General features: G+C 37.6%; 1 protein-coding gene across 1 annotated transcript in view; it reads right to left on the bottom strand.

The window, feature by feature from the left end:
- Nucleotides 1-26,741, bottom strand: part of KNTC1 (kinetochore associated 1) — a 1,377,837-nt gene that overhangs the window by 1,344,399 nt on the left and 6,697 nt on the right. The window contains exon 2 of the mRNA XM_053701768.1: nucleotides 758-902. Coding sequence (XP_053557743.1) covers nucleotides 758-889 — 132 coding nt within the window. The 5' untranslated portion in view covers nucleotides 890-902. The remainder of the gene's footprint in view (nucleotides 1-757; nucleotides 903-26,741) is intronic.

Here is a 26,741-nt window from a genome sequence, read left to right as displayed (position 1 = left end):
TCAGTACAAAAGGCTCTGTCAGTATTTTCTAGAACTTATTCATCTCTCTAGAAATAAAATTACTGAACATACCTCAAGGCAGGTAATCTGAAGGCCGTTCCCCCAACTGACGTTGTCCCATATTCTTCAGTTATGTGTGAGAACAGCAGTGGACCTTAGTTACAAACCGCTAAGATCATCAAATCTCCAGGCAGAACTCTTCTTCTAATTTCTGCCTGAGAGTAAAACAGTACAACGCCGGTACCGTTTAAAAAATAAACTCTTGATTGAAGGTAAAAACTACACTAAGTCACCACATATCTCTTGATACTTCCTTTCTTGTCGAGAGTTGCAAGAGAATGACTGGGGGTGGCAGTTAGGGGAGGAGCTATATAGAAAGCTCTGCTGTGGGTGTCCTCTTGCAACTTCCTGTTGGGAAGGAGAATATCCCACAAGTAATGGATGAACCCGTGGACTGGATACACCTTACAAGAGAAATGAGGTGATTGCGACTTTGCGTTTCCTGTCTTTTTTCCTTTATAAGAGATCGGCTTTAATAGTAAGTGGTACTAAGAGGAGCCAAGATTAGAAGACAAGACTGATCCAGTGCTTAAGTGTTTATGTTCTAACTTTTCAATCATAAAACTATTCATTCCTGGTTTCCACAATTAAATTAGTGGCAAACAAAAAAGGCAAAACAAAAACAATAGAATAGTGAGGAAATCTATAAAAAGTTAGCTTTCGTTTAGTAAAAGAAAAGTAAACTAGAAATACTCACCTTTTCAGATGAAGAAATTTTAAGTAATGTGTCTACTTGGTATAAGGAGGTTCCACTTTCCTGCCTTGAATCTATGCTCAAACGACAACTACCAGTATCATCACTGGCTAAAAGCTCAATATCATTCCACATATTGATTCTTTACCTTGAAAATATCAAAAATATTAATTAAATATTACCACAATTGTACAAACCTGAAAAGTTTAACTCCAGAATTAGTAAATGTTTATTATAGGTGTGAGCATCTCCTATTGATCCTCACCCACCTAAATGTGAATTATCTCCCAATTTATAATTAGTAATGTTGCATTATGGGCTAGCTATTATTTAGCGCTCGAGCGTTAACTTCACTAGAAGTTAAAGTGAAGGTAAATTTCAGACTTTAAGAATGTTGCAATTAAAAATGTTGTTGCACAAGCAAAAGCCCATAATTGTTTTGATTATATATATATATATATATATATATAATTATAATATCTTTTGTTCCTCTGCCCCCATTCATTTCCTCTTATGGCTGGGCTGTGACAGAGAGCAGTCACACCCACTCTCTACATAGGCTAAGGGGTGGACTTCAAGAGTGTCATATGACACAAATACTGATTGTATACTGATTGTATGTTCATTGGATTTGACATAAAAACAAAAAAAAAGTTAATCCCAGTGGGCCAGCATAACATTGTAATAGAAGCATTACAACAGGCACAGATTTAGCAAAACAAAAAAAAACAAAAAAGGTACACATACTTTTTAATGGCAAAGTATACGGCATTTAAAAAGCTAAAGTTTACCATCAATTACTTTTTGCGCCCGTCGGGCAGCACTTATATTATAAGTTGAATGTAAAAAGTTTACACACAAGCAAAACCTGAAGCCCGCAAAGTGTTGGACTTTGAATATTGCAACCCCAACAATTTCTTCTCCCCATAGACTTCAATGGAGTGCACAAACTGGGGGGAGGGGGAAACTAACATCAATACTTGCGCGATAACCTGATCACGTTTAAACTAAGAACGCTATATTCAACATGATTTTTGCATATTTTTACATTCCAATGTTCTTCAAATATAAGAATATATATTGTTAAATAGATATATATATATATATATATATATATATATATATACACATATACACACACACACACACACACACACACACACACACATTTGTACAAAGAGATAAGCACTCACCAGCAAAGCAACCACTCTGTGCACGGCCTGTAAATATCCAAAGGAAAAAGGGCTGGGGATCAGGATCCGGTGTGTATCCTCAGTTGTCCACAAAACTTAAGCCAGCATGAAGAGAGATATAGATAGAGATATATATATATATATATATATATATATATATATATATATATATATATATATATATATATATATATATATATATATAAATACCTATTGAGCAATAAATACATAGAACATTTTCTATTATGTAAAGAACACTAGAATGTAAAATATTTACAGTAGATAAACATTTAAACACAAAAAAAATATTAATTTTGAATGTTTTTAGGTATTTGACTGCAAAGGGCTTTATGTTAGAGCCCTTTTTTGTCAAACACCTTATACTGTATATCTTAGAGCCCTTAAAGATTATTTAAAAAAAATATAAGTTATAAAAAAAAGTTATATTAGATAGTGTTTATATGAGTAACTGTACTTTTAAAAGTATTTATGTTCTGTTTTAAGCAATTTTTTTTTGCTTGAGCAAACAAGTTTACTATCATTTTGTAATATGCACGCTATTTCCGACGCACAAAAAAAAGACAGAAAAACTATATCACTTGCACACAAAAGTTAGTGCAACACTTGTAATCTAGCCCTATATGTTATATAGGAAGCACAATACATTTAGAGAGGAAAAAGAAGCACAGCTACTACCTATAAGAACCTATCACCAAATTTTAAGGGGTAATAAAAAAGACAGACCTACACTACAGATTATCACAGAATAGAATAAATACAATTAAAAACAGTATGTAGTAGCACTTCATTTTTCTACATTAAATTACAAAAGCAAAAACGGGGGGAGGGTTAAAAAAATATATTTTTTTAAAAAAAAACTAAAGTATGATCACATGTAAAGTGTTTCTTAGATCAAATAATCAGGAGAAGGTGCAATCACTTTTCTTGGCATTGTGCACTGAAACAGCCACCTGTCCCTTCACCCGTTATTGCCACGTCTTTTAGAAGCATTCTGGCTCAATGCTGCCATCAATCTTTGTTCTGTCTCCCTCCCAGAAGAAAGTGAGAGGGTCAATCAAGATTAGTACTGCATGTGTTTTAAGGGAATCCGTGATATAAATAACTGTTGTACCTGTGTTAAATGCAAACAGGGGGTTAAATCACTGCTACATGGGTTATGCAAAAAAAAAAAAAACTATAATAATAAAAATAGTTAAATTACTGTTGTGGGCATGCTACATGAAAATACAAATTTACAACTTTTAACAAGCAATTAAGGGATACACCAGTGTGTACACATTACAAGCATCAGAGGGATTAAATCAATGGTGGGTGTTTTTTTTTCAATCTACAGGTTAAATCTCTAGTAATTTTATTTTTTAGAAATACACTTTTCAACAAAAGATTCCAGGAAAACAAAGCAAACTAGAAAACATGTAAATTAGAAAGTGGTTTAAAATTCCATGCTCTATCTGAATCATGAAACTTTAATTTTGACTTTACTATCCCTTTAACTGACAAATTCTGCTCAAAGTTGTAGAATCAATACCATACAATCAACATTATCACTGCACTCCTGTAGAGCAACTTGAGACTCTAGAGATGTCAGTGTTTCCCCTTTACAAATGTACCCAAATATGTTCAATAAGGATGAGGCCTATTGGTTAAGAAGGGAAAGCCATGGAAATTTGAACTCCTTGTTCTTTCTTCAAAATCAAAAAGGTGTTCAGCATTGTCATCATGCTGGAAAAAGAATCTTCTTCCATACAAATTTAACCCAGAATAAATGGAACACCTCTACTAATTAGTGTTACATTTCTTTGGTCAGGGTGTAGTTTATCTTGCACAAATCACCAATGCTAGAAAAGGTAACGCATCCTCACACCTGAATATTTCAGCATATTTAATTGTACATTTTACACAATGCGAGTCCCTTTATTGGCTCCCATTCACAGCAGAATTAAATTCAAAATTCTCACCCTTACATACAAGGCTCTAACCAACTCCGCTCCATACTACCTATCCTCTCTAACAAACAAGTATACTCCAGCCCGCCCACTAAGATCCAACAATGACCTTCTCCTTGCCCGCCCACTAAGATCCAACAATGACCTTCACCTCTTTCCATGCTAGACTGCAGGACTTCTGTCATGCAGCACCTACCCTCTGGAACACTCTCCCTCGTGCTGTCAGGCTTTGCCCTAATCTTTCTTCCTTTAAATGCTCCCTGAATACTTTTTTGTTCAGAGAAGCCTACCACCCAACTCAATAATAAATTAATTTCACTTACTTAGCAACATTACCCTCATCTAACTCTGCATTAACATCTCTTTCTCAATCTTGCAGTCCTCACCTCCTGTTTCTCAACCTCCTACCCTTCTAGATTGTAAGTTCCCACGGGAATAGGGCCCTCAATTCCTCCTGTTTATGTTTGTAAATTTTGTCCTGTCTCTTACAAGTTTTAATCAGTTTTAGTTAAATGAATTATACCTATGGAGAGAGCTGTGGAATATGTTGGTGCTTCATAAATAAAGTATAATAAAAAAAAAAAATAATAATTAACAATATTAGCTTGATATTTTGTTCATCTAATAAATGTGGTCATTTTGGCATTGGGAATGTTTTTCAGAACTTGCCCTTCAATTGCTTTGCTAAGTTCCTTTGACATGATTATAATTCAACCAATGTCCTTCTTCAAAGGCCCTCACAGTTGTTAACAGGAAACCAATACAACTCCCAAGTGTGCTAGGATGCAGCCATTTGAATGAAACATATAAAGGTCACAATAGTTTTGAAAATGTATACAGGTGGCCCTCGGTTTACGCCGGTTCAATTTGCGCCGTTTCAGAATAACAACCTTTTTTTTGTCATTTGGAAAGCAATGCACTAATTAAAATAGCCAGTAGGTGGAGCTGTCCGCTTGTTTTGCAGCAAAGTTATGCAACTTAACAGCCTTAAATGGATCTGTGTACACAGATCAGACCAGATCTATCGAGCAAAATTTAGCAGCCACTTCCCTATTATCTTCCTGTCCAGCAGCTTCAGGTGAGGGTGCCTAACTGCCGATTAATCACTGCAGATTGAAATGCATAGAATAGGTGCAGACCCAATATTATCTAACATGCTAACAATGCAGAGAACTGAATGCAGAAAAATGTAAGTAAAGAAACGTTTTTGCTCATTAAACTTAGTTTGATGATGATGCAGTCTGTTGTGTAATTATTTTATTAGGTGATGTTTAGCAAATGTTTTTGTTCATTAAACTTGGTTTGATAATAATACAATATATATTATGAGGTTTATAATGCTGTCTTCAAAGCTTTAAAAATAATGTATTAGGTGTTACTTATGACAATTTTGAGAGGGGCCTGGAACCTAACTCCCTCACTTCCCATTGACTTACATTATAAACTGGGTTTCAATTTACAAACTGGGTTTCAATTTACAACAGTTTCGATTTACAACCATTCCTCCTGGAACCTAACCCCGGCGTAAACGGAGGGCTACCTGTACACAAATGGTGTGTGAAGAGGATATTCATATAAATGGCAATACCACCACCGGCCAAACTCAGACCTCCAATTACATACTCCAATTACTATATAGCAAATACACTAAAAGTGTGGGACAATCTAGTCTCCAAACAACATTCAATTTCAACTAGAGTATCTCCAATGACAACACTGATTGATAACCCAACCTTTGCTTGACAAATTCCTACAAAATCCTATATAATAAAAGGCCAAGTGTGTTTGTCCGAAGCTGTCATGCGCAGTAGAAACTGTGCGCAAGGACAAACACACCTGGCCTTCCGACTGACCTGGCATCTGGCGTCAGAAAAAAATCCAGCAGATTATAGATTGTTATATAGTTATTTAAATGTTCAGGCTGTATAAAAAAAATGTTTTAATTCAAGTAGTTACACTATAACGTGTCTTTTCTGGTCAACTTTCATTGCTTCAATTACACAGCAGGGATCATTTTACAAGTAGTTGTAAAAAGTTATAATTTCTTGAACATGTTTGTAGCTTCAAACATACTCAGACGGATTGGCTACACCTTGGGCAGGAAACCCATATATGGGCATGTACTTTTGAGGCTCCATCATGTTAATTTCAAATTCCTTGAAATTGTGAGCATCTCATTAAGCCTCAAAGACAGATCCCAGACACCCCGTCCCCACTCACTGTATGGGGTCATCTATCTGACAATCTATCCTTCTTTTAAATTACCTTTATGATTCATCCTGTGTAACCAAAAACAGTTGGGCTAAATTTCACACAGTGCCATTTGAAGTTTTTAGAAATTAAATGAATTATTTGATGTACACAGCCACAGATCTATTAAATAATAAGAAGTAAACCTGTGTATATCATCTAATAATATTTTAAATACCTTGACACTCTAGATGCTTCCTATAGCCTGTAATGAGTGTCTGGATGAAGGTATTTTGGACCATTCCTCAGTGCAAAACATCTCCAGTTCACTTAGGTTTGATAGTTGCCGAGCATGGACAGCCTGCTTCAAATCAACCCAGAGATTTTCAATGATATTCAGGTCTGGGGACTGGGATGGCCATTCCAGAACATTGTACTTGTTCCACTGCATAAATGCCAGAGTAGATTTTGAGCAGTGTTTTGGGTCGTTGTCTTGTTGAAATATCAAGCCCCGGCATAACTTCAACTTTGTGACTGATTCCACAACATTATTCTCAAGTATCTGCTGATATTGAGTAGAATCCATGCGACCCTCAACTTTAAAAAGATTCCCAGTACCAGCACTGGCCACAGAGCCCCACAGCATGATGGAACATCCACTAAATTTTACTGTGGGTAGCAAGTGTTTGTCTTGGAACGCTGTGTTCTTTTGCCGCCATGCATAACGCCCCTTGTTATGACCAAATAACTCAATCTTTGTTTCATCAGTCCACAGCACCTTCTTCCAAAATGAAGCTGGCTTGTCCAAATGTGCGTTTGCATACCTCAAGCAACTGTTTGTGGAGTGTGTGCAGAAAAGGCTTCTTCCGCATCACTCTCCCATACAGCTTCGCCTTGTGTGCTGAATTGTTGAACGATGCACAGCGACACCATCTGCAGCAAGATGATGCTGTAGGTCTTTGGAGGTGGTCTGTTTTTGACCATTCTCACCATCCTTTGCCTTTCCGATATTTTACTTGGCCTGCCACTTATGGCCTTAACAAGAACTGTGCCTGTGGTCTTCCATTTCCTCACTATGTTCCTCACAGTGGACACCAACAGCTTAAATCTCTGTGATAGTTTTTTGTAGCCTTCCCCTAAACCATAATGTTGAACAATCTTTGTTTTTAGGTAATTTTAAAGTTGTTTTGAGGCCCCCATGTAGCCACTCTTCAGATGAGAGGCAAAGAGAACAACTTGCAATTGGCCACCTTAAATACCTTTTCTCATGATTGGATGCATCTGTCTATGAAGTTCAAGGCTTAATGGGCTCACCAAACCAATTGTGTGTTCCAATTAATCAGTGCTAGGTAGTTACAGGTATTCAAATCAACAAAATGACAAGGGTGCCCAAATTTATGCACCTGTCTAATTTCGTTTTGATGCTTATTGCACATTTTCTGTTAATCCAATAAACCTCATTTCACTACTGAAATATTACTGTGTCCTTCAGTTATTTGATAGATCAAAATGAAACTTAATTATACTTGCTTCGCATACAATGTAATAAAATGACATAATGTAACATTTTCCTTGTATGGACAACGCACTTGCTGAAATGTATAACTATCCACTCCACCAATTTGTTACTTTCGCTTATATTGTTATTGTACGATACTATGTAAAAACCAATAAAGATTATTTAAATAATAAATGGCAATACCACATAAAGAATTAAAGAGAAAAAAAAACGAAAAATTATCAAATAAAACCAGTTGGTAATGGGAGACTCGGATTTTTGGATGTTATGGTGTATGTGTGTTTAAATAAAAAAACAGAAAAAGCCTAATTTCTTCCGAAAATGTAAATTAAACAGTACGAGATTGTAATATAAAATGTTTAAAGGGTAATTCTACTCCAGAATTTTTATGGTTTAAAAAGATAGCTAACAGGACGCATATCCAGCGAGCTCTGGAAGATATTTCATTAACCCGCTGATTAATTACCTTTTTCAACAGCATCTACATTAAACCAATTAATCATACTACTACTCGACTCTGTGAGATCCTATATTAGCCTGCACTTGCTGTTTACAGGATAGTAAATCCGCAGATCAGACATTTAGGGCCCCGGGGAACTCAGTAACCTTTGGACTGTCAATATATGCATTAGCTTAACGTACCACATTGCCTCTTTGTGCAGACAGTGTGCACAATGCAGACTCAGGAAATACAGAGCTGGGATGCACGCTACATGAAACTGAAAAACCTCCTGCAGACACAGATTGACAAGGCGCTCCCTGAATATGTCCTTAGACAATGGATATCTCTCCTGCACAGATAACTGAGGTGACTAAGTGACCACAGCACTTTTCAATTTTCTTACCGTTAAGGACCAGGGCTATTTTTACATTTCTGCTGCGTTTGTGTTTAGCTGTATTTTTCCTCTTACTCATTTACTCTACCCACACATATTATATACCATTTTTCTCACCATTTTATTTTCATCATATCTTATAATTTACTATAATAAAAAAAAAAAAAAATATTATGAAGAAAATGGGGGGGGGGGGGGGTAAACACACACTTTTTCAACTTTGACCCTAAAAATCTGTTACACATCTACAACCACAAAAAACATCCATACTAAATAGTTTCTAAATTTTGTCCTGAGTTTAGAAATGCCCAATGTTTACATGTTCTTTGCAAGTTATAGGACAATAAATACAAGTAGCACTTTGTTATTTCCAAACCATTTTTTTTCCTCTCAAAAATTATCAATAGTTACATTGTAGCATTGATATCTGTCAGGAATCCCTGAATATCCCTTGACATGTATATATTGTTTTTAATAACAACCCAAAATTATTGATCTCTGCCCATTTTGGTAAATTTAATGCCACCATTTCACCGCCAAATGCAATCAAATTAAAAAAAATTAAAAAAAAAAAAGTTCACTTTTTCACAAACTTTAGGTTTCTCACTGAAATTATTTACAAAAAGCTTGTGCAATTATGGCACAAATGGTTGTAAATGCTTCTCTGGGATCCCCTTTGTTCAGAAATAGCATACATTTATGGCTTTGGAATTAAATGCTAAATGCTGCTGTGCACCACATTTGTATTATGCCCAGAAGGGAAGGGGTTAATTAGGTAGCTTGTAGGGTTAATTTTAGCTTTAGTGTAGAGATCAGTCTCCCACCCCCCCTGATCCTTCCCTGACCCCTCTCAAACAGCTCTCTTCCCTCCTCCACCTCACAATTGTCACTGCCATCTTAAATACTGGCAGAAAGTCTGCCGGTACTAAAATAAAAAAAAAAAAATATATATATATATATATATATATATATATATATATATATATATATATATATATATATATATATATATATATATAAAACACGGGGGTGGGGTCAGCACTCTCATGCCGGACCGGGTACACATCCTATGACCCTGCAACATGCACAGGGTCATAGAAAAAGTCCAGCACTCACTCACAAGCTCTCAACTAAGATAAAAAGCAAAACTAATTCTTCCATTGCTGCTTTTTATCTTAGTTGAGAGCTTGTGAGTGAGTGCTGGACTTTTTCTGTGTGTTTATATTAAAATATGTTTTTGTAATTTTCCCTGTTTGGGCCTTGCACCCAGGCCTGACTGGGGTTAACTGCCTGTGGCTCTGGTAACAGTGCAGCTTCCTGAGAGTGCTGGTTTGCACCCAGGGCTGTGCATGTTGCAGGGTCATAGGATGTGTACCCGGTCCGGCATGAGAGTGCTGACCCCACCCCCGTGTTTTGTATATGTTTGGGGAAATTACATAAGCCTGTGCACCCTCCATTTTTTCACAGTTGCTTTTTTTCACAGTTGTTTGATTGTGAGCCTGCATTGTGTGGCTGGTTAGGGACCCAGGTTTATTGGAAGAAACCTTGACGAGGTACCTGGGCTTTTCCCATTTGGCCAGATGCGGTAACTAATTCTTCCATTGCTGCTTTTTATCTTAGTTGAGAGCTTGTGAGTGAGTGCTGGACTTTTTCTGTGTGTTTATATTAAAATATTTTTTTGTAATTTTCCCTGTTTGGGCCTTGCACCCAGGCCTGACTGGGGTTAACTGCCTGTGGCTCTGGTAACAGTGCAGCTTCCTGAGAGTGCTGGTTTGCACCCAGGGCTGTGCATGTTGCAGGGTCATAGGATGTGTACCCGGTCCGGCATGAGAGTGCTGACCCCACCCCCGTGTTTTGTATATGTTTGGGGAAATTACATAAGCCTGTGCACCCTCCATTTTTTCACAGTTGCTTTTTTTCACAGTTGTTTGATTGTGAGCCTGCATTGTGTGGCTGGTTAGGGACCCAGGTTTATTGGAAGAAACCTTGACGAGGTACCTGGGCTTTTCCCATTTGGCCAGATGCGGTAACTAATTCTTCCATTGCTGCTTTTTATCTTAGTTGAGAGCTTGTGAGTGAGTGCTGGACTTTTTCTGTGTGTTTATATTAAAATATTTTTTTGTAATTTTCCCTGTTTGGGCCTTGCACCCAGGCCTGACTGGGGTTAACTGCCTGTGGCTCTGGTAACAGTGCAGCTTCCTGAGAGTGCTGGTTTGCACCCAGGGCTGTGCATGTTGCAGGGTCATAGGATGTGTACCCGGTCCGGCATGAGAGTGCTGACCCCACCCCCGTGTTTTGTATATGTTTGGGGAAATTACATAAGCCTGTGCACCCTCCATTTTTTCACAGTTGCTTTTTTTCACAGTTGTTTGATTGTGAGCCTGCATTGTGTGGCTGGTTAGGGACCCAGGTTTATTGGAAGAAACCTTGACGAGGTACCTGGGCTTTTCCCATTTGGCCAGATGCGGTAACTAATTCTTCCATTGCTGCTTTTTATCTTAGTTGAGAGCTTGTGAGTGAGTGCTGGACTTTTTCTGTGTGTTTATATTAAAATATTTTTTTGTAATTTTCCCTGTTTGGGCCTTGCACCCAGGCCTGACTGGGGTTAACTGCCTGTGGCTCTGGTAACAGTGCAGCTTCCTGAGAGTGCTGGTTTGCACCCAGGGCTGTGCATGTTGCAGGGTCATAGGATGTGTACCCGGTCCGGCATGAGAGTGCTGACCCCACCCCCGTGTTTTGTATATGTTTGGGGAAATTACATAAGCCTGTGCACCCTCCATTTTTTCACAGTTGCTTTTTTTCACAGTTGTTTGATTGTGAGCCTGCATTGTGTGGCTGGTTAGGGACCCAGGTTTATTGGAAGAAACCTTGACGAGGTACCTGGGCTTTTCCCATTTGGCCAGATGCGGTAACTAATTCTTCCATTGCTGCTTTTTATCTTAGTTGAGAGCTTGTGAGTGAGTGCTGGACTTTTTCTGTGTGTTTATATTAAAATATTTTTTTGTAATTTTCCCTGTTTGGGCCTTGCACCCAGGCCTGACTGGGGTTAACTGCCTGTGGCTCTGGTAACAGTGCAGCTTCCTGAGAGTGCTGGTTTGCACCCAGGGCTGTGCATGTTGCAGGGTCATAGGATGTGTACCCGGTCCGGCATGAGAGTGCTGACCCCACCCCCGTGTTTTGTATATGTTTGGGGAAATTACATAAGCCTGTGCACCCTCCATTTTTTCACAGTTGCTTTTTTTCACAGTTGTTTGATTGTGAGCCTGCATTGTGTGGCTGGTTAGGGACCCAGGTTTATTGGAAGAAACCTTGACGAGGTACCTGGGCTTTTCCCATTTGGCCAGATGCGGTAACTAATTCTTCCATTGCTGCTTTTTATCTTAGTTGAGAGCTTGTGAGTGAGTGCTGGACTTTTTCTGTGTGTTTATATTAAAATATTTTTTTGTAATTTTCCCTGTTTGGGCCTTGCACCCAGGCCTGACTGGGGTTAACTGCCTGTGGCTCTGGTAACAGTGCAGCTTCCTGAGAGTGCTGGTTTGCACCCAGGGCTGTGCATGTTGCAGGGTCATAGGATGTGTACCCGGTCCGGCATGAGAGTGCTGACCCCACCCCCGTGTTTTGTATATGTTTGGGGAAATTACATAAGCCTGTGCACCCTCCATTTTTTCACAGTTGCTTTTTTTCACAGTTGTTTGATTGTGAGCCTGCATTGTGTGGCTGGTTAGGGACCCAGGTTTATTGGAAGAAACCTTGACGAGGTACCTGGGCTTTTCCCATTTGGCCAGATGCGGTAACTAATTCTTCCATTGCTGCTTTTTATCTTAGTTGAGAGCTTGTGAGTGAGTGCTGGACTTTTTCTGTGTGTTTATATATATATATATATATATATATATATATATATATACACACAGGGAGTGCAGAATTATTAGGCAAATGAGTATTTTGACCACATCATCCTCTTTATGCATGTTGTCTTACTCCAAGCTGTATAGGCTCGAAAGCCTACTACCAATTAAGCATATTAGGTGATGTGCATCAAGGGGTGTGGTCTAATGACATCAACACCCTATATCAGGTGTGCATAATTATTAGGCAACTTCCTTTCCTTTGGCAAAATGGGTCAAAAGAAGGACTTGTCAGGCTCAGAAAAGTCAAAAATAGTGAGATATCTTATAGAGGTATGCAGCACTCTTAAAATTGCAAAGCTTCTGAAGCGTGATCATCGAACAATCAAGCGTTTCATTCAAAATAGTCAACAGGGTCGCAAGAAGCGTGTGGAAAAACCAAGGCGCAAAATAACTGCCCATGAACTGAGAAAAGTCAAGCGTGCAGCTGCCAAGATGCCACTTGCCACCAGTTTGGCCATATTTCAGAGCTGCAACATCACTGGAGTGCCCAAAAGCACAAGGTGTGCAATACTCAGATACATGGCCAAGGTAAGAAAGGCTGAAAGACGACCACCACTGAACAAGACACACAAGCTGAAACATCAAGACTGGGCCAAGAAATATCTCAAGACTGATTTTTCTAAGGTTTTATGGACTGATGAAATGAGAGTGAGTCTTGATGGGCCAGATGGATGGGCCCATGGCTGGATTGGTAAAGGGCAGAGAGCTCCAGTCCGACTCAGACGCCAGCAAGGTGGAGGTGGAGTACTGGTTTGGGCTGGTATCATCAAAGATGAGCTTGTGGGGCCTTTTCGGGTTGAGGATGGAGTCAAGCTCAACTCCCAGTCCTACTGCCAGTTTCTGGAAGACACCTTCTTCAAGCAGTGGTACAGGAAGAAGTCTGCATCCTTCAAGAAAAACATGATTTTCATGCAGGACAATGCTCCATCACACGCGTCCAAGTACTCCACAGCGTGGCTGGCAAGAAAGGGTATAAAAGAAGAAAATCTAATGACATGGCCTCCTTGTTCACCTGATCTGAACCCCATTAAGAACCTGTGGTCCATCATCAAATGTGAGATTTACAAGGAGGGAAAACAGTACACCTCTCTGAACAGTGTCTGGGAGGCTGTGGTTGCTGCTGCACGCAATGTTGATGGTGAACAGATCAAAACACTGACAGAATCCATGGATGGCAGGCTTTTGAGTGTCCTTGCAAAGAAAGGTGGCTATATTGGTCACTGATTTGTTTTTGTTTTGTTTTTGAATGTCGGAAATGTATATTTGTGAATGTTGAGATGTTATATTGGTTTCACTGGTAAAAATAAATAATTGAAATGGGTATATATTTGTTTTTTGTTAAGTTGCCTAATAATTATGCACAGTAATAGTCACCTGCACACACAGATATCCCCATAAAATAGCTATAACTAAAAACAAACTAAAAACTACTTCCAAAACTATTCAGCTTTGATATTAATGAGTTTTTTGGGTTCATTGAGAACATGGTTGTTGTTCAATAATAAAATTAATCCTCAAAAATACAACTTGCCTAATAATTCTGCACTCCCTGTATATATATATATATATATATATATATATATATATATATATATATATATATACACACATACATATATATATATACATATATATATATACACACACACACACATATATACATACATATACAGGTAGCCCTCAGTTTACGCCGGGGTTAGGTTCCAGAAGGAATGGTTGTAAATCGAAACCGTTGTAAATTGAAACCCAGTTTATAATGTAAGTCAATGGGAATTGAGGGAGATAGGTTCCAGGCCCCTCTCAAAATTGGCATAAGTAAACACCTAATACATTATTTTTAAAGCTTTGAAATTAAGACTTTAAATGCTAGACAGCATTAAAAACCTTATAAAATAATCACACAACACAGAATATATAATTAAGTTAAATGAACAAAAACATTTGCTAAACAGCATTATAAACCTAATAAAATATTCAAACAACACAAACTTCACTTGCAGTTCTTTCTATGCATTCCAATCTGGACTGAGTTATAGACGGGAAGATCTTGTTCCATTGAAATCTGCTTGATAGCTCAGGTCTGGTTAAACTGATTCATTTCTGCTTGCTTGGCTTTGCTGCAACACAAGTGGACAGCTCCACCTACTGGCTATTTTAATAAATGCACTGCTTTTCAATAGCAGTCACATGACTGGAAAAAAAGGTTGTTATTCTGAAACGGTGTAAATTGAACCGTTGTAACTGTTTCTGCAAACAGTTCTTTCTATGCATTCCAATCTGGACTGATTTATAGACAAGAAGATCTTGTTCCTTTGCAAGATGCTCGATAGCTCAGGACTGGTTAAACTGATTAATTTCAGCTTGCTTGGCTTCCATATCTTTTCTACAACACAAGCAGACTGCTCCAACTACTGGCTATTTTAATCAATGCACTGCTTCTCAATGCTTTTCAATAGCAGTCACATGACTGAAAAAAAAGGTTGTTATTCTGAAACGTTGCAAATTGAACCGTTGTAAACCGAGGGCCACCTGTATTTATTTTAATATATATATATATATATATATATATATATATAAATACAGTGTTGGATCCCCCTTAGTCCCCAACCTCCCCGATCCTCCCCCAAACAGCTGTCTAACCCTCCCCCCTCTACCTTTTGGCCACCATCTTGGGTACTGTCAGCTGTCTGCCAGTACACAGTTTGTTCAAAATTTGTATATATAGAAAGATAGATAGAGAGATAGATAGATGGATACACACACATATACATACACCAATTTTTTCTGTAGTGTAACTGCCCACCGTCAATACCCTACCCCTCTCCCCCTCCATGATCCATTTCATAACAGTTATTCCCCCTCCTTGACTCCTTCACTTTTAATACTTTAATATGTAGCGTGAACGCACCCGCCGGAACTTGATCACAGCGATGGACCGCCCCCCAACCTCCCTCGTATCCCTCCTATGCCACCAACGATCTGCACCATCGCTGGCCGATGCAGAGAAGGCCACTTAGTGGCCCACTCTGCATCGGTTTGCTTAAAAAGAGTATTGCACAATGCCTCAATATTGAGGCATCGCTGCAATACCCTGGAAGCGATCACAATCGCTTCCAGCGCTTCAAACCCCAGAGAACATGCCAGGCACTTCCTTGGTCGTTAGGGGCATGCAATTTAAAGCAACTTTCTAATTTACTCCTATTATCATTTTTTCTTTGTTCCCTTGGCATCTTTATTTGAAAAAGCTTAGGAGATTTCATGATTCGGATAGAGCATGCAGTTTAAAACAACTTTCAATTTAGTTTTATCATAAATTTGCTTTGTTCGCTTGGTATTCTTTGCTGAAAGCTAAACCGAGGTAGGCTCAAACTGATTTCGAAAATGTAAAAAAAAAAAAAAACAACTCTTTTCTCAGTGCTAGTTCCTATGTGCTATAAAGATAACATTGTGCTTACACCATTTAAGAGTCAGCACTGATTGGCTAAATTGCAGGTCTGTCAGAAGAACTGAAATAAGGGGGCAGTGTGCAGAGGCTTAGATCACACAGGCAATTGATTGTTTTATTTGGATTTGTCGGAGGGCGGGGTCACTCCCCGAAAAAGTTTACCCTGAAAATAAACCACTTTGATTGAACGAAAATCACGGCGAGTGCTCTCTGTGGCTTTGAATGGGGACATACTAAACTGCATATTGGGATGATGGGATGATTGGCTGCAATGCTAAACACTATCACTAGATGTCATTATACTTTTTACACATATTCATGGTAATGACTCTGCTGTAACTCAAATTATGTTGTTCTTTTCTGCACTGCTTGATACTGTTGCAAACAGTAGTTGCAAATGTTTAACTATTCACTTGCTGACATATATACAGTTGTATAATGGAATCACTTTAAATAATATAATAGAAAAATACTTTTGTGGGACTACATTACTAATTTAATATAGTACATGTATGTGCAAAGCAACACATTTAACCTGTTTTGATAGGAACCTGTGAATAGATGTTTTAAACATGGGGATTATGGGTTACACATGCCAAGGAAAATTTTAATTTCTGATAAGAATATGGTTATAACTATTTTTCTACATGGGGATTATGGGTGAAATATCATGGTTGCACATGCAGAAGAACACATTTAACCTGTTTCTGATAGGAATATGGTTCTAATTATTTTTATACATGGGGATTATGGGTGAAATATCATGGTTACACATGCAGAAGAACACATTTCACCTGTTTCTGATAGGAATATGGTTCTAATTATTTTTATACATGGGGATTATGGGTGAAATATGGTTACACATGCAGAAGAACAAATTTGACCTGTTTCTGATAGGAATATGGTTCTAATTATTTGTATACATGGGGATTATGGGTGAAATATCATGGTTACACATGCAGAAGAACACATTTGACCTGATTCTGATAGGAAAATGGTTATAATTATTTTTATACATGGGGATTATGGGTGAAATATCATGGTTACACATGCAGAAGAACACATTTCACCTGTTTCTGATAGGAATATGGTTCTAATTATTTTTATACATGGGGATTATGGGTGAAATATCATGGTTACACATGCAGAAGAACAAATTTGACCTGTTTCTGATAGGAATATGGTTCTAATTATTTGTATACATGGGGATTATGGGTGAAATATCATGGTTACACATGCAGAAGAACACATTTGACCTGATTCTGATAGGAAAATGGTTATAATTATATTTATGCATGGGGATTATGGGTGAAATATCATGGTTACACATGCAGAAGAACACATTTGACCTGTTTCTGATAGGAATATGGTTATAATTATTTTTATATATGGGGATTATGGGTGAAATATCATGGTTACACATGCAGAAGAACACATTTGACCTGTTTCTGATAGGAAAATGGTTATAATTATTTTTATACATGGGGATTATGGGTGAAATATCATGGTTACACATGCAGAAGAACACATTTCACCTGTTTCTGATAGGAATATGGTTCTAATTATTTTTATACATGGGGATTATGGGTGAAATACCATGGTTACACATGCAGAAGAACACATTTGACCTGTTTCTGATAGGAAAATGGTTATAATTATTGTTATACATGGGATTATGGGTGAAATATCATGGTTACACATGCAGAAGAACACATTTGACCTGTTTCTGATAAGAATTTGGATATAATTATTTTTATATATGGGGATTATGGGTGAAATATCATGGTTACACATGCAGAAGAACACATTTGACCTGTTTCTGATAGGAATATGGTTATAATTATTTTTATACATGGGGATTATGGGTGAAATACCATGGTTACACATGCTTAACACATTTGACCTGTTTCTGATAGGAATATGGTTCTAATTATTTTTATACATGGGGATTATGGGTGAAATATCGTGGTTACACATGCAGAAGAACACATTGGACCTGTTTCTGATAGGAATATGGTTATAATTATTTATAGATATGGGGATTATGGGTGAAATATCATGGTTACACATGCAGAGCAACACATTTGACCAGTTTCTGATAGGAATATGATTATAATTATTGTTATACATGGGGATTATGGGTGAAATATCATGCTTACAAATGCAGAAGAACACATTTGACCTGTTTCTGATAGGAATATGGTTATAATTATTGTTCTACATGGGGATTATGGGTGAAATGTCATGGTTACACTTGCAGAGGAACACATTTGACCTGTTTCTGATAGGAATATGGCTATAATTATTTTTCTACATGGGGATTATGGGTGAAATATCATGGTTACACATGCAGAGGAACACATTTTACCTGTTTCTGATAGGAATATGGTTCTAATTATTTTTTTTATACATGGGGATTATGGGTGAAATATCATGGTTACACATGCAGAAGAACACATTTGACCTGTTTCTGATAGGAATATGGTTCTAATTATTTTTATACATGGGGATTATGGGTGAAATATCATGGTTACACATGCAGAGGAACACATTTGACCTGTTTCTGATAGGAATATGATTATAATTATTTTTATATATGGGTATTATGGGTGAAATATCATGGTTACACATGCAGAAGAACACATTTGACCTGTTTCTGATAGGAATTTGGTTATAATTATTGTTATACATGTGGATTATGGGTGAAATATCATGGTTACACATGCAGAGGAACACATTTTACCTGTTTCTGATAGGAATATGGTTCTAATTATTTTTATACATGGGGATTATGGGTGAAATATGATGCTTACAAATGCAGAAGAACACATTTGACCTGTTTCTGATAGGAATTTGGTTATAATTATTGTTATACATGGGGATTATGGGTGAAATATCATGGTTACACTTGAAGAGGAACACATTTGACCTGTTTCTGATAGGAATATGGTTATAATTATTTTTATATATGGGGATTATGGGTGAAATATCATGGTTACACATGCAGAGGAACACATTTGACTTGTTTATGATAGGAATATGGTTATAATTATTTTTATATATGGGTATTATGGGTGAAATATCACGGTTAAACATGCAGAAGAACACATTTAACCTGTTTCTGATAGCAATTTGGTTATAATTATTGTTATACATGGGGATTATGGGTGAAATATAATGGTTAGACATGCAGAGGAACACATTTGACCTGTTTCTGATAGGAATATGGTTCTAATTATTTTTCTACATGGGGATTATGGGTGAAATGTCATGGTTACACTTGCAGAGGAACACATTTGACCTGTTTCTGATAGGAATATGGTTCTAATTATTTTTATACATGGGGATTATGGGTGAAATACCATGGTTACACATGCAGAAGAACACATTTGACCTGTTTCTGATAGGAAAATGGTTATAATTATTTTTATACATGGGGATTATGGGTGAAATATCATGGTTACACATGCAGAAGAACACATTTCACCTGTTTCTGATAGGAATATGGTTCTAATTATTTTTATACATGGGGATTATGGGTGAAATATCATGGTTACACATGCAGAAGAACACATTTGACCTGTTTCTGATAGGAAAATGGTTATAATTATTTTTCTACATGGGGATTATGGGTGAAATATCATGGTTACACATGCAGAAGAACACATTTCACCTGTTTCTGATAGGAATATGGTTCTAATTATTTTTATACATGGGGATTATGGGTGAAATACCATGGTTACACATGCAGAAGAACACATTTGACCTGTTTCTGATAGGAAAATGGTTATAATTATTTTTATACATGGGGATTATGGGTGAAATATCATGGTTACACATGCAGAAGAACACATTTCACCTGTTTCTGATAGGAATATGGTTCTAATTATTTTTATACATGGGGATTATGGGTGAAATATTGAGGTTACACATGCAGAAGAACACATTTGACATGTTTCTGATAGGAATATGGTTATAATTATTTTTATATATGGGGATTATGGGTGAAATATCATGGTTACACATGCAGAGGAACACATTTGACCTGTTTCTGATAGGAATATGATTATAATTATTTTTATATATGGGGATTATGGGTGAAATATATTGGTTACACTTGCAGAGGAACACATTTGACCTGTTTCTGATAGGAAATTGGTTATAATTATTGTTATACATGGGGATTATGGGTGAAATATCATGCTTACAAATGCAGAAGAACACATTTGACCTGTTTCTGATAGGAATATGGTTATAATTATTGTTATACATGGGGATTATGGGTGAAATATCATGGTTACACATGCAGACGAACACATTTTACCTGTTTCTGATAGGAATATGGTTCTAATTATTTTTATACATGGGGATTATGGGTGAAATATATTGGTTACACTTGCAGAGGAACACATTTGACCTGTTTCTGATAGGAAATTGGTTATTATTATTTTTATACATGGGGATTATGGGTGAAATATCATGGTTACACATGCAGAAGAACACATTTGACCTGTTTCTGATAGGAATATGGTTATAATTATTTTTATACGTGGGGATTATGGGTGAAATATCATGGTTACACTTGCAGAGGAACACATTTGACCTGTTTCTGATAGGAAAATGGTTATAATTATTTTTATACATGGGGATTATGGGTGAAATATCATGGTTACACATGCAGAAGAACACATTTGACCTGTTTCTGATAGGAATATGGTTCTAATTATTTTTATACATGGGGATTATGGGTGAAATACCATGGTTACACATGCAGAAGAACACATTTGACCTGTTTCTGATAGGAAAATGGTTATAATTATTTTTATATATGGGGATTATGGGTGAAATATCATGGTTACACATGCAGAAGAACACATTTGACCTGTTTCTGATAGGAATATGGTTATAATTATTTTTTATACATGGGGATTATGGGTGAAATACCATGGTTACACATGCTTAAGAACACATTTGACCTGTTTCTGATAGGAATATGGTTCTAATTATTTTTATACATGGGGATTATGGGTGAAATATCGTGGTTACACATGCAGAAGAACACATTTGACCTGTTTCTGATAGGAATATGGTTATAATTATTTTTATATATGGGGATTATGGGTGAAATATCATGGTTACACATGCAGAGGAACACATTTGACCTGTTTCTGATAGGAATATGATTATAATTATTTTTATATATGGGTATTATGGGTGAAATATCATGCTTACAAATGCAGAAGAACACATTTGACCTGTTTCTGATAGGAATATGGTTATAATTATTGTTATACATGGGGATTATGGGTGAAATATCATGCTTACAAATGCAGAAGAACACATTTGACCTGTTTCTGATAGGAATATGGTTATAATTATTGTTATACATGGGGATTATGGGTGAAATATCATGCTTACAAATGCAGAAGAACACATTTGACCTGTTTCTGATAGGAATATGGTTATAATTATTGTTATACATGGGGATTATGGGTGAAATATCATGGTTACACATGCAGAGGAACACATTTGACCTGTTTCTGATAGGAATATGGTTATAATTATTTTTATATATGGGGATTATGGGTGAAATATCACGGTTACACATGCAGAAGAACACATTTAACCTGTTTCTGATAGGAATTTGGTTATAATTATTGTTATACATGGGGATTATGGGTGAAATATCATGGTTACACATGCAGAGGAACCCATTTGACCTGTTTCTGATAGGAATATGGTTCTAATTATTTTTCTACATGGGGATTATGGGTGAAATGTCATGGTTACACTTGCAGAGGAACACATTTGACCTGTTTCTGATAGGAATATGGTTATAATTATTTTTCTACATGGGGATTATGGGTGAAATATATTGGTTACACTTGCAGAGGAACACATTTGACCTGTTTCTGATAGGAAATTGGTTATAATTATTTTTATACATGGGGATTATGGGTGAAATATCATGGTTACACATGCAGAAGAACACATTTGACCTGTTTCTGATAGGAATATGGTTCTAATTATTTTTATACATGGGGATTATGGGTGAAATACCATGGTTACACATGCTTAAGAACACATTTGACCTGTTTCTAATAGGAATTTGGTTATAACTATTATTCTACATGGGGATTATGGGTGAAATATCATGGTTACACATGCAGAGGAACACATTTGACCCGTTTCTGATAGGAATATAGTTGTAATTATTTTTCTACTTGTGGATTATGGGTTGAATATCATGGTTACACATGCCAAGGAACATATTTGACCTGTTTCTGATAGAAATATGGGTATAATTATTTTTTACATGGGAATTATGGGTGGAATATAATGGTTGCACATGCCAAGGAACATATTTGACCTGTTTCTGATAGGAATATGGGTATAAATGTTTTTATATAAGGGGATTATGGGCGGAATATCATGGTTACACATGGCAAGGAGCATATTTGACTTGTTACTGCTAAGAATATGGGTATAATTATTTTTCTATGTAGGGATAATGGGTGGAATATCATGGTTACACATGTCAAGGAGCATATTTAACCTGTTTCTGATAAGAATAATGGTATAATTATTTTTATGCATTGGATTATGGGTGCCATTTCGTTATACATCCCTAGTAACATATTTGACCTATTTCTGGTAAGAATATGGTTATAATGATCTCTCTACATGGGGATAATGTTGCCCCACGGGGTTTTTGTTGTGTGCCACGAGTACTGCTAATGCCGCTCTGAACATCACCTGTGTGTCCTTGGCGGGAACCGGCGTCTATGTAAGTAATGTCACGCTGCGCCGTTGCTAGGGGCGCGTCATCTTCACCATGCTCGTTGCCTAGGGCTGTGTCAGCTCAGGATGCGTGCAGCGCTGACGTCATCACTCCACGCTCCTGACGCCGTTTAGTCTCTTGGCGCCAATCCACCAGGTACTTTAGCGGGCAGCAATTGATTTGTCACTGCCCAAATCTGCCCAAATCTGGGCCCCAAATATAGGTGCTACTTTGTGTGTTCCTGGGAGTGACAGATCGTCTGCTGGACTGATACTTTGTTGCTGAAACCTTGCCTGTCTTACTACGCTACTTGGTTAACCCCTAAACTGCTGGACTGATACTTTGTTGCTGAAACTCTCCTGTCTTACTACGCTACTTGGTTAACCCCTAAACTGCTGGACTGATACTTTGTTGCTGAAACTCTCCTGTCTTACTACGCTACTTGGTTAACCCCTAAACTGCTGGACTGATACTTTGTTGCTGAAACCTTGCCCGTCTTACTACGCTACTTGGTTAACCACTAAACTGCTGGACTGATACTTTGTTGCTGAAACCTTGCCTGTCTTACTGCTCTACCTGGTTAACCGCTAATCTGCTGGACTGATCCTTGTTACTGAACCCTGCTTGTCTCACTACGCTACTTAGTTAACCCCTAACTTGCTGGACTGACTTCTTGTTGCTGATCCCTGCCTGTCTCACTACGCTACCTGGTTAACCCCTACATTGCTGGACTGTCTTCTTGTTGCTGAACCCTGCCTGTCTCGCTGCGCTACCTGGTTAACCCCTGAATTGCTGGCCTGATTTTCTGTTGCCATATCCTGTCTGTCTTATTTGCCTTGTGCTGTCCACCCTGTGGTGAGTGCCGCTCTCCTCATTTGCCTGATACTCTCTGCTCTGGGATATTCCCTATCTTTCCGGCTCGACGCCAGGATAACAAGACTACTGGCCGAGTTCGGTCTGATAGAGGAGTATCCCACGAGCCTTAAAAGTAACTCCTTTTCATGTAATCTCTGCCCAAGAATAGGTTTACCCCTGTGTACCCCTGGGTGCTATTGTAGCAACTTCCTAGTGTTCTATAGTGGACTGCCTGCTTGTTACAGAACCCTGTGTCTTGTGACCATTCCTTTGCTACCATTCCTTTGCTTAACCCTTTTGATACTCAGAAAGATTTGACATCCTGCCTGTTACTGAACCCTGCACTGCCTTGTGACCCATAATTTGCTTAACCCTTTTGGAAACTCAGAAAGATTGAACTGCCTACTCTTTAGGAACCCTGCACTGTCTGGTGAGCATTCCTTTTGTTTTATTTCTTGTGTTTCTCAGGGGCATAGAACTACTTGCTTACTTCTGAGCCCTACTCAGCTCTTTGACCTTCTCCTCATTAACCCTTGCTGCTCATTGTGTTTGCTGTTCCTGTACTACCACATTCTTTCAATCCGTTAACTTTAGTTCTGGGATTTTTCCTTACGTTTCCACTTGATGCTAGGATAAGAAAACTACTGGCCAGGATTGGTCTGATAGGAAATATTGCACGAACATAACAGATAATGGGTTAAATATCATGGTTACACATGCCAAGGAACATATTTGAGCTGTTTCTGGTAAGAAAATGGGTATACATACTTTGAACATGGTGATTATGGGTGGTATATCATCGTTACACATGCTGAGGAACATATTTGACCTGTTTCTGATAAGAATATGGTTATAATTATTTGTATATAATGGGATTATGGGTGGAATATCATGATTACACATCCCAAGTAACATATGTGACCTGTTTATAATAAGAATATGGTTATATTTTTCTACATGGGGATTATGGGTGGAATACCATGGTTACACATACTAAGTAACATATTTGACTTGTATCTGATAAGAATATTAGTATAATATTTTTCCTACATGGGGATTATGGGTGCAATATCATGATTACTCATACCAAGGAACACATTTGACATGTTTCTTATAGGAATATGGGTATAATTATTTTTCTATGTGGGGATTATGGGTGAAATATTATGATTACACATGCCAAGGAACATATTTGACCTATTTCTGCTACTTCTGGTTACAAGAAGTACAGGCTACAAGTAAACGTTTCTACAAATTCAACACTAGAAATATTTTTAGTTCACAAACTCAACCAGCCATCTAGTTTATATAGGGTCTCAATTTGCAGATACCCTGCTTATGTATAATTTTTTTTTTTTAACCTAACTATTTTTAGATGGAGCATGTATCTCAAACATCAATATAGATTATGTCTATACCAAGGCCATAATAACAACAGACACAATAAATGTCTTACCGAAAACAGTCCATTCTTACTGAACAAGTGCATTTTCATATGCTCATGTGTATTGATGTGAAACAGTAGGTTAGACTTCCTTACAAGACAAGCGGATAGCTTCATATATTTAGGGGCCGATTTATGAATGTCCGCCCCATATCGATAAATGCCGACATTTGTGCAATTCTGCCGCTAGCAGGGGGTGTCAATCATCCTGATCAGATCAGGATGATTGCTGTCCACCACCTCAGAGGTGGCGGACGAGTTAACGAGCAGCGGTCTTAGGACCACTGCTCCTTAACTCTTGTTTCCAGCAAGCCTGAAGGCTCATGCAGAAACTGCAGCATACACTGCATGATAAATCGGCCCCTTAGACTGGAATTGAGAATTTTCCATCGTCCATGCTAAACATAACAAAAGGAAAAATATCTGGTTATTTCCTTGGGAGATCATGAGGGGTAATTTACACATGTAAACTATTATTAAATAACTGGACAGGAAGAGTGTTTTACTTTGTGTCCCCATTAATGAAATTCAATGTCAATAAACATCCAGTTTATCCCAGGCAATTTAAATTCACATTAAGAGCAGTTTATCAGAACTATTTTGTACTTTTTTATTTACATGTTTATTGTTTTGAATAGCTATGTACCAAAACAATTTTAAAGGACAATTTAACATTCTACTAAATAGTAATACTAAAATTTGGTGCTATTTTCTTTTGCACTGTAAACAAATTAAATATGTTGTTGGTCTACCCTTCTGTCCTCCACACTTCTGGTGATACCAGTTTCGACACACAACACTTAGGGGTCAATTTATCATTGTGCGGACGGACATGATCCACTATAGCGTACCATGTCCGCCACACATCGATAAATGCCGACAGCATTTATCATTGCACCAGCAGGTCTTGTGAACTGCTGGTACAATACTGCCCCCTGCAGATTCGCTAGCAGGGGGTGTCAATCAACCCGATCGTATTCAATTGGGTTGATTTCTGTCCGCCGCCTCAGAGCAGGCGGACAGGTTATGGAGCAGCGGTCTTTAGACCGCTGCAGACCCATAGGATCTGTTTTTCATCATGGTCAGCATCACCAAAGCAGTAACAAGACGAACAAAATGTCCAGCCTTCTGATTTGCAGTAACATGAGGGGAAAGTACTCGTCCTCCTGTGTGTCCTGTTATGCTATTTTGACCATTGGTGGGCTGTATTTCTCAATTTTTCCTGCTACAAATGTGTGCTTTGTGGTTTGTTTAATGGTCAGGTATGAGTAAACAACTTTGCAGAATTTTGCTGTGCATCCACTGTCTAACTTTATTGCTGTCAAAATTCCTCACATATTTTGAGACCACTACATATAATGTACGAATATAGGAGGACATGCACTCCAGTTATAAGAATTACTTTGTTTCGGGCAATCCAGGTCCAGTCTGCTTCAAGAAACTCAACTGAGGGACAGAGAGTGTGAATGCAATAGAGCATTTTTTGGACAATAGCACAGTATGTGTTATATTTATTGCTTAGTGAGTCCATTATTGTCACTGTTTTAGATTTTAGGTCTGCTACATTACAGCCAAAAACCAGTGCAAACCTCTTCCATATAAAGTTAGGTCACTGTTAGTTGGAAAGAGTAAAACATCATAGTTTAAAAGTGATAAGGAATCTGCAAATTTTACAAAGGATACATGTCCTCCATTACTGACAGAATGGAAACAATGTGGAGGAATAATAATTGCAACCATATTCGTATCAAAAACAGGTCATATTTGTTCCTTGGTATGTGTAACAATGATATTCCACCCATAATCCCCATGCAGAAAAATAATTATACCCCTATTCCTATCACAAACC

This window comes from Bombina bombina, chromosome 2, assembly GCF_027579735.1.
Source record: "Bombina bombina isolate aBomBom1 chromosome 2, aBomBom1.pri, whole genome shotgun sequence".
NCBI lineage: Eukaryota > Metazoa > Chordata > Amphibia > Anura > Bombinatoridae > Bombina > Bombina bombina.
This window is presented reverse-complemented; position numbering and strand designations above follow the sequence as displayed.